General features: G+C 38.2%; 1 protein-coding gene across 1 annotated transcript in view; it reads left to right on the top strand.

Annotated features, from left to right (window-relative positions):
- Nucleotides 1–9,267, top strand: part of LOC107745305 (probable E3 ubiquitin-protein ligase HECTD4) — an 87,770-nt gene that overhangs the window by 61,718 nt on the left and 16,785 nt on the right. Inside the window, exons 51-61 of the mRNA XM_016559164.1 lie at nt 205–335; nt 469–470; nt 592–771; nt 879–2,224; nt 3,325–3,532; nt 3,651–3,874; nt 4,231–4,376; nt 4,831–4,934; nt 5,047–5,170; nt 5,312–5,502; nt 7,185–7,331. Coding sequence (XP_016414650.1) covers nt 205–335; nt 469–470; nt 592–771; nt 879–2,224; nt 3,325–3,532; nt 3,651–3,874; nt 4,231–4,376; nt 4,831–4,934; nt 5,047–5,170; nt 5,312–5,502; nt 7,185–7,331 — 2,803 coding nt within the window. The remainder of the gene's footprint in view (nt 1–204; nt 336–468; nt 471–591; nt 772–878; nt 2,225–3,324; nt 3,533–3,650; nt 3,875–4,230; nt 4,377–4,830; nt 4,935–5,046; nt 5,171–5,311; nt 5,503–7,184; nt 7,332–9,267) is intronic.

The raw sequence follows: 9,267 nt of genomic DNA, 5'->3' as shown, positions 1-9,267 counted from the left end.
GTGTGTGTGTGTGTGTGCATGTGAGTGTGTGTGTGTGCGTATGTGCGTGTGTGTGTGTGCATGCAACTTTAAAGTAAAACTATATTTCACATAAAAATTGTTACACAAGTATGTTAAGAAACATATGGAAGTTAAATTAATCTCTGTTAAATGATTATTAGTTGTTTTTGTGGTTATATTTGTTTATGATCGCTAAAATTTCAGAGCGCTCCAGAGCAGTTCACACTGGAAGAGTTTCCCATCTCAGAGTCCAAGGTCAGCATGGACGTGAACTTCCCTGGCGCCGCCTTTGTGGTCGTCTCTTGCAAAGAGAGCCAACTCAGCTGCCGCAAAGAGTGAGTTCTTACAGGTTATAATTTTAGCTAGTTATAACTCAGAGACAAGACAACATTAGCTGTGTTTTCTCTATGGATGTCACAAGCACTCATGTTATTGAATGACCTTTTTTTGTATCTTGCTTTCATTAAGCAGTGAGTTTTGCATAGTGCAAAACTACTTATTTTCAAAATATGGCCGTTTTCTGTCTAAATGCTTTATATGCTCACATGTGTTCATGGCATATTTAACTCGTATTCTGGTCACTGTCTGCAGGTGTATCTCCCCCTCCTGGTGCAGTGCTGGTATTGCATTCGTTGCCTCTTGAGTTTCCCTTGGCCATGGCCTTTGCTGAACAGCTGCTAACCTACACCATAGGGGAAACCATTGACCGCTCTGAGGATGAGCTGGACACTGTGCCCACTTCTGTGCTTATGCAGGTTGTAGAGTTGCTGGGTAAGAAATGTTCATTTATTTTGCCCCGAGGGTCCCATGAAGCATACTATTAAAACTTCCAGTGCAGTTCCATTTTTCAGCATCACATTTGCGGTGTCTGTCTTTAGGTGGGCTTCTGTGGACCACTGATCTTGCGCCGTGCATCAAGGAGCTGATCTTCCACTTGCTTGCAGAGCTTCTCCGCAAGATCCACGCCTTCGAGCGTCGCAAAACCCCCTCGGGGCTGTCTAGCCACATTACATTGCTTCTCAACCCTTGCCTAACAGTCCTTATGGTTCTTCAATCCGAGCTACGAAAACTTTACGACCACGAGACCCAAAGTTGGGGGCTAGTTAGCGGAGGTTCCTGCACTTCCGCAGCGGGTAGCAGCGGAGCGCTTGCGCTCGTCACCGAGCGGAGCCGCTTCTCGACCTACTTCCATGCCCTGATGGAGGTGTGTCTGGCAGTCGCCGAAGTGACTCTGCCGCTCAGTACAGGTGCAGGGATTTCGGCGGTAGGCGCCCCTTCATCCACGAGCACCGCTAACTGTAGCGATTCCTCGTCCTCTTCGTCGTCCTCTCCGGGCCAGACGCCCCAAAGTCCAAGCTTGCTTTCAAAGCGCAAAAAGGTGAAGCTAAAGCGTGAACGGGCAGCGGTAGCCGTTACTTCGGCAGCTGCCGTCTCAGGGAAACATGGTTCTGGAAGTGGAGCGAGACCATCAGAATGTGACAGTGCTTTACTAAACATGGCCGGAGGGAAGCCAGAGGACATGCTGTGGTTTCACCGTGGGTTGACGTTACTCTTGATTTTGCGGCACCTTGCTAAAAAGGACCCGCAAGGTCTGGGCGTCACTGAAGATGCGGTTGCAGATGCTTGCCAAGCCTTGGTTGGCTCCACCGCTCACAGTCGTTTGCTCGTGCTCTCAGGAATCCCCACTCACTTAGAGGAATCTGTGGTGCGCAATGCAATCCGAAGGGCTTGTAACGCGCACGGCGGTCTCTTCAAGGATGAGATCTTTATTCCGGTTCAGGAGGAGGACCCTAAAAAAGCCAAAGCTGAAACTTCAGGTATTCCCCAAGATGCAAAGCGAGATTGCACTGCAGGAAGCCCAAATAGCAACAGCGCAATGCCAGCAATGAGTGCCTCGGCTTCAGCGATCCAGACGTCGGTCTCCGGCTCTTTACAGGGAGCTTCCAGGGCTGCCGGTGAACTGCTAGTGAACCAAGAGCTGGTAACCCCTCAAACAGCACCTTCCCAGCCACATGCACCGCTGGATCCCCACACGGTCTCCAGTCAGGAGAGTCTGGATGTGTCTCTTTGTAGCACAGGAAGTCAAGGTAGTCTCGGCAGCATTGGGGAGCAGTTGGATAGTGGTGCGACGTCAGTCTCAGATGGGAGCTCCATGTACACAGTTGCCTCGCCAGACATCCATGCCAGTGTGACACGACCAATCAAAGGCTATGCTGTCATAGAGGTAGGTGGGAAAGACAACAGTAATATAATATGAGTGGTGTTTACAAGCATCTTTATTACTATTTTTCATATGTAGAGTTAAATTAGAGTTATTTTTATTGGTATGGTATACCATGCTCATGTTTCAAATTAATTTAATTTATTTTTTTTACTTAAATTGCTTTTGCAAGTAAGCACATAATAACTCAAGACGTTTGACAATTTTTATTTTACGGAAAAGTATGGAAAACTGAAAATGCACGGTTCCTGTGCATGTGTATTGATCGACTGTTATATTGCAAGGCCAATATATCGGCTGATATTTGGCATTTTTTAATTATCAGTATTGGCCAATAAGTTTTTGCCAAGGCGGATATATCGGCTGATATTTAGCCTTTTTTTAATTATCAGTATCAGTTAAGTTTTTGCCAAAGCCGATATATCGGCCGATATTTGGCCTTTTTTTAAATTCTCAACATCTGTCTTTTTTTTTTGCCTATTTCGTTTTACCTCTACTTTGGATTGCATGAGACATGAGACATGCATGAGACATGACAATGATATCCAGTATTGATTGACTGTTATTTTGCAAGGCCAAATTAATTTTTGATTAATTTTTAATTATCGTATCGGCCATTAAGTTTTTGCCAATGCGGATATATCACTGATATTTGGCATTTTTTGTTCATTATCAGTATCAGCTGATTTGTTTTTGCCAGGGCTGATATATCAGCCGATATTTGGCCTTTTTTAATAATCAGCATTGGTTATTACGTTTTTTTGGTGGGCTGATAAGCGTCAGAAGCGGGACTTTTATTTTGACAGCTTCTGAGAATGCCAGTGCTTGCCACCTAATGGTACAAAATATAACAAATTATTTAAATATGCTTAGAACTTTTGTGATTCATTTGGCTAAAGCTTTTACAAACTCTTCCTACTGCGTTCATCACATCTTCACCAGATTTTCCGACAATGATAAAACGCATCTAGAGCACCCTAGCAACTGCATAGCAACACGTTAGCAACCACTCAGAGCACCTTAGCAACACTAGTAGCACTAACCATTTTGTGAAAGAAATTAGGTACCTAGTAATGTAATGTTTTTTTGCTTTTTTCTTATAGGTAAGGGCCCGGGCCCAAGTAGAGAAGATTCGGGCCAGTCTTTTTAATAGCAGTGATCTCATTGGCCTTTCCAATCTGGAAAGAGAGGAGGAGCTAATGGAGATGACCAATGAGGAGATCCTCACCGCCTCCAGTGTAAATCAGAGTTTATTTGACACACAAGGGAGTTCTGCCCTGGAGGAGTACTTCCTTGACAAATCGATCAGAGGTTCGTTGATTTCTTTATCCCAGAATGTTACAAATATGTTATTTTATTCTGTAATTCTTCTTGCAAGGGTTTTCCTTAATAACTTGATATCAAGTTTAATTATTTTTTGTCCTTGTAGGAGATAAATTGGTTCCTGAAGCACGTGATGTGCTGACAGACATCTTTAAGAGCTGCATTTACGCAGAGCAGGTGCTGAGTCCCGTACCAACAAAACCAGTGAAAGTATCGGACATTTATCTGAGCAAAGAGCAGATCAACTCTCAGACACCAGGAAACCTGCTCCACCTGTTTTTTACACATGTGCGGCCTCCCAAGAAGGTGCTTGATGACCAGCTCACTCAGGTGAAATCCTCAGAACTGTAATTCATTTATTATTATTATTATTAAATGGCTAATTTATCATGAAACATATGTATTAATAGTTGATTTTTTTATTATAAAAAAGAAAAATCCACTACATGCACATGGTCATTTTGAGTCTTCCACATGCATTTTGCAAAATGATAATTGATTATTGTTATGAAAATTACAAAAAATTGACATAACTAGTTGTAATCCACACATGTGTTACTATACTATTAACTTTTTCTGTTAGTTTGTTTTTTGTTAGCATCAGTTTTAAGGCACAGTTGAACAGACACGAAGTATTTGACTGGGTCAAGGCTTAAATTACTAAACTTTTCTTATCGTACATGTAGATTCTTCGTAAATATGGCACAGTAAAGCCCAACAAGAACAAGCACAGCAAGGCAGGCAAAGAGCAGCACCAAGGCAAAGTGGTCAGCACAAAAAGACCCATCACCAAACCCCCGACCAAAGAGAAGTCCATGCTGAACAGTGTTAGGTGAGTATTGACATCACGCTCAGTAGTCAGTTTCCTCTATAAATATTTAAATATTTAATTGAACACAGGCATACCTTACCATAAAATACATTCTAATTAACCATTGTTTTTCATTTGAAATATATCAAATTCATTTATCTGCTCTCGTAAGATGCATGATACCAGTGTTATTTTTTGTATCATTGAGATACTATTATTTTTTATTAATAAAAACTATACATTTTTAGATTTTTATTGATTTATTATTTTTTGTTTTAGTTAAAGCTTTAATAATCATGATTTGGGCATTTTTATATATAAAAAAAATTATTATTATAAATTGAATACAAAAATATATATATTAGTAATGCTGCATTGGCCAGTTTTTTTTTATTCCTTAAGTAACGAAAATAATTTTTTTAGTTTTAGTTTTAGGTGACTATAATAAATGGTATGGTAAATGGCGTTTTTCCAGAACTGTACTAAGTGAGAAAAAAGCAGTCCTTAAGTCAAAATCTCCTGAGAAGACCAAGCCCGATGAAAAAGACCCTGAAAAGTCTCCCGCCAAAAAGCTTGAAGGTTAATATAACATCATTCTTGATTTCTGAATTTATTAACAAAAATCTAATACATGGTCTGTTTCGGTGGAATCTCATGGATCTGAACACCTCACCTTTCCTCTGTCCGTCAGTGCCAGAAGAGAAGTTTCTGACCCTGGAAGGTTTCCACAAGTTTACTCTAGACAGAGCCAAGCAGGATATTCGTAGTGTTTGGCGGGCGATCCTGGCGTGCGGTTACGACCTGCACTTTGAAAGGTTTGTACCTTCCCAAGACCAAACCTCCTTCCGTACTACTTCATGTTTCCACGTCTCTCTTGTTCTACTGTCTAAGAAAACTAATGGCTAGAATAATGAATGCAACTCTCTGAAGATCTTAATGGTGTTTTTTTGTTTCAGATGCACGTGCATCGACTCCCGACACGCTCAGAAAGCCAGTAGAAAATGGACCTTTGAGATGGACTTTGCGCTGGTCCAGTTTGTTAACCGTCTGTGCCGACACCTGGCCATCACTCCTGCACGCTTGCATCCACATGAAGTTTACCTCGACGCCAAGGACACCGCCGACCCCCAAGTCGCATGCTTAATAGGCGAGTCCATGTTACGTTATGCTGTTAGATTTGGATTATGTATGGAAGCCTGTTTCCGCCACTAAATAAAAAATAAAACAAGGTAATTGCGACTTTATATCTCACAATTCTGACTTTCTTTTTTTCTCAGAATTGTGAGTTTATATCTCGCAATTCTGACTTCCTTTTTTTCTCGCAATTGCGAGTTTATATCTCGCAATTCTGACTCTTTTTTTCTCGCAATTGCGACTTTATATCTCGCAATTCTGACTTTCTTTTGTTCTCGCAATTCTGACTTTCTTTTTTTCTCAGAATTGTGAGTTTATATCTCGCAATTCTGACTTCCTTTTTTTCTCAGAATTGTGAGTTTATATCTCGCAATTCTGACTTTCTTTTTCTCTCGCAATTGTGAGTTTATATCTCGCAATTCTTACTTTCTTTTGTTCTCGCAATTGCGACTTTATATCTCGCAATTCTGACTTTCTTTTTTTCTCGCAATTCTGACTTTAATTTTTTCTCGCAATTGTGAGTTTATATCTCGCAATTCTGACTTTCTTTTGTTCTCGCAATTCTGACTTTCTTTTTTTCTCAGAATTGTGAGTTTATATCTCGCAATTCTGACTTCCTTTTTTTCTCAGAATTGTGAGTTTATATCTCGCAATTCTGACTTTCTTTTGTTCTTTTGTTTATATCTCGCAATTCTGAATTTATTTTTTTCTCGCAATTCTGACTTTCCTTTTTTCTCGCAATTCTGACTTTATAACTTGCAATTTTGACTTTATAACTCGCAATTGCAAAAAAAAAGTCAGAATTATGAGATAAAAAGTCGCAATTACCTTGTTTTATTTTTTATTCAGTGGCGGAAACGGGCTTCCATAATTATGAGATGTACAGCCACCAAGTTTTTAAGCCCAGTGTGCACTGAAGGTAACTCTGATCACACAGGCGTTCCAGTGGAGAGTTTGCGTCTGCGGTTTGCTTTGCTGCAGTCGCTCAACAGCACGCTGGAGAGCTTCTTCCTGCCATATTTATATCTCGCAATTCTGACTTTCTTTTTCTCTCGCAATTCTGACTTTCTTTTTTTCTCAGAATTGTGAGTTTATATCTCGCAATTCTGACTTCCTTTTTTTCTCGCAATTGTGAGTTTATATCTCGCAATTCTGACTTTCTTTTGTTCTCGCAATTCTGACTTTCTTTTTTTCTCAGAATTGTGAGTTTATATCTTGCAATTCTGACTTTCTTTTTTTCTCGCAATTCTGACTTTAATTTTTTCTCGCAATTGTGAGTTTATATCTCGCAATTCTGACTTTCTTTTTTTCTCGCAATTGCGAGTTTATATCTCGCAATTCTGACTTACTTTTGTTCTCGCAATTGCGACTTTATATCTCGCAATTCTGAATTTATTTTTTTCTCGCAATTCTGACTTTTGTTTTCGCAATTGCGACTTTATATCGTAATTCTGAATTTATTTTTTTCTCGCAATTCTGACTTTCCTTTTTTCTCGCAATTCTGACTTTATAACTTGCAATTTTGACTTTATAACTCGCAATTGCAAAAAAAAAGTCAGAATTATGAGATAAAAAGTCGCAATTACCTTGTTTTATTTTTTATTCAGTGGCGGAAACGGGCTTCCATAATTATGAGATGTACAGCCACCAAGTTTTTAAGCCCAGTGTGCACTGAAGGTAACTCTGATCACACAGGCGTTCCAGTGGAGAGTTTGCGTCTGCGGTTTGCTTTGCTGCAGTCGCTCAACAGCACGCTGGAGAGCTTCTTCCTGCCATTAGTCGAGCTGAGGCTGACACAAACCTATCAAAACAGCATCGCGACGCTTCTGTGCGAAGCCAAAGGTCAGTCATCGCATAAACAGACACACTGGTCTTGGTCAGGATTGTTTCTTTAGTAGCTATATAGAAGGCTACTAAAAAGTACCATGTTTTTTTGGATAGGCTGTGGAATATATTGATTATTTTCTATATATTTAATATTTGTGATCAGTATTATTTTCTTGGCAGTATGAAATGAAGCAGCATTGTGTATGTTGTAATGATTTTAAAGCGCTTTTTTTATTTGGCCATTAAGTTTCCCAAGCTTTCCATTTGTGTAACTCGAAAATGTTCGTGGAAGTCCTTGTGTGGCATTTTACATGCTCTAATACCGTAGTAATATCATAGTATTCATTGAAGTGCTTTGGAGAACCGTCTTTGTGAATGTTCAATGTTAAAGCACCACAGTATATTATTAAATTACCATGGTTTTACCATCTGATGCCATCGCTGTACTAAATTACCCCTTAAAGTGCTTCTTTATTTCATATATGTAGGGTATTTTGTAATTCTGAAAGAATTTTTACAATAAAATTGACAAAAAATGTAATATATTCCCTTGTGAAAATAAGTAAACGTTTAAAAAGAGTATTTATTACAAAAATAGTATACTACTTTAAAATAATATACTTAAGTGTGAACTGAATGTAATGATTTCAGACACTTAATAGCATGTCCATTGCAATTAAATTAAAAGGTATTGTTCTTTAAATTTATATTAAATGCAATTAGCTGAAATTGACTTAAGTACATCTTTTTATGTAATTTCATAATTACTTCTATAGTCTTTGAAATATGATTAAAGTGCTGCTGAATGTACTGACAGGCGTTTATGATAAACTAAAATATACTTTAATGTCGTTTCTATTGAATCTTGTATTTGTAGTTACACATTTATAACATTGAAAAATTTAAATATATTAACTTTAAATGTAATATCAAATAACACTACAGTTAAAATTATGATCCAGCACTTTAAATTTTTTCATATGTTAGTCAACACATCAAAATAAGTGTACCTCTTTAAAACAACAAAAGGTTATTAAAACATAATGATTTAAAGTGTACTTTAAAGTAAAACTTTTAATTTGACAATATTACTTTTTAAAAGTGTACTTAACTGTGTTAACAGGCTGCATTTACACTGGCACAAAAAATCTGATTTTTTGCTCACATCTGACACAGATCGGAATTTGTTGCACATGTTTAAACACAAAAATCCACACGAGATCCGATTTTTTCTCATCAGATCTGAGCCACTTCCAAATGTGGTTTTAAATCAGATACATATCCGGTATCTGTACATCCGACCTACGTCTAAACACACATATGGCGAGGGCGACACGTTTGCCCATAAAGATTGTGTTTTAATGCCGGTGTGCTGTATGTGCTCGCATTTTATTGATACAGAAACTTTATATAGGTAAGAAATTGTACATTCAGGAGCTGGTTTTCAACCCCTGCCCTGTGAATTTTATAAATACAACAAAACTCTACATTATATCTCTCAGCAATGAGGTGATAACTTGGCAGTTTTTGTAATTAAACCAACAAGCTTCACACTCGCTCGCGCATTTTCTCTCTCGTTAATTCTTTCGAATTAATTTCAATAAATATCAACTTGGCACTACTTTATTTGTGACCCTGGAGCACAAAAAGCAGTCTTAAGTCGCTGGGGTATATTTGTAGCAATAGCCAACAATACATTGTATGGGTCAAAATTATACATTTTTCTTTTATGCCAAAAATCAGGATTAGGATAAGTAAAGATCATGTTCCATGAAGATATTTTGTAAATGTCCTACTGAATATATATCAAAACTTAATTTTTGATTAGTAATATACATTGCTAAGAACTTCATTTGAACAACTTTAAAGATGATTTTCTCAATATTTAGATTTTTTTGCACCCTCAGATTCCAGATTTTCAAATAGTTGTATCTCAGCCAAATATTGTCCT

Source organism: Sinocyclocheilus rhinocerous, unplaced genomic scaffold (genome assembly GCF_001515625.1).
Source record: "Sinocyclocheilus rhinocerous isolate Xijiao unplaced genomic scaffold, SAMN03320098_v1.1 scaffold1399, whole genome shotgun sequence".
NCBI classification, from domain to species: Eukaryota; Metazoa; Chordata; class Actinopteri; order Cypriniformes; family Cyprinidae; genus Sinocyclocheilus; species Sinocyclocheilus rhinocerous.
The sequence above is the reverse complement of the archived record's forward strand: the minus strand, read 5'-3'. Positions and strand labels throughout refer to the sequence as shown.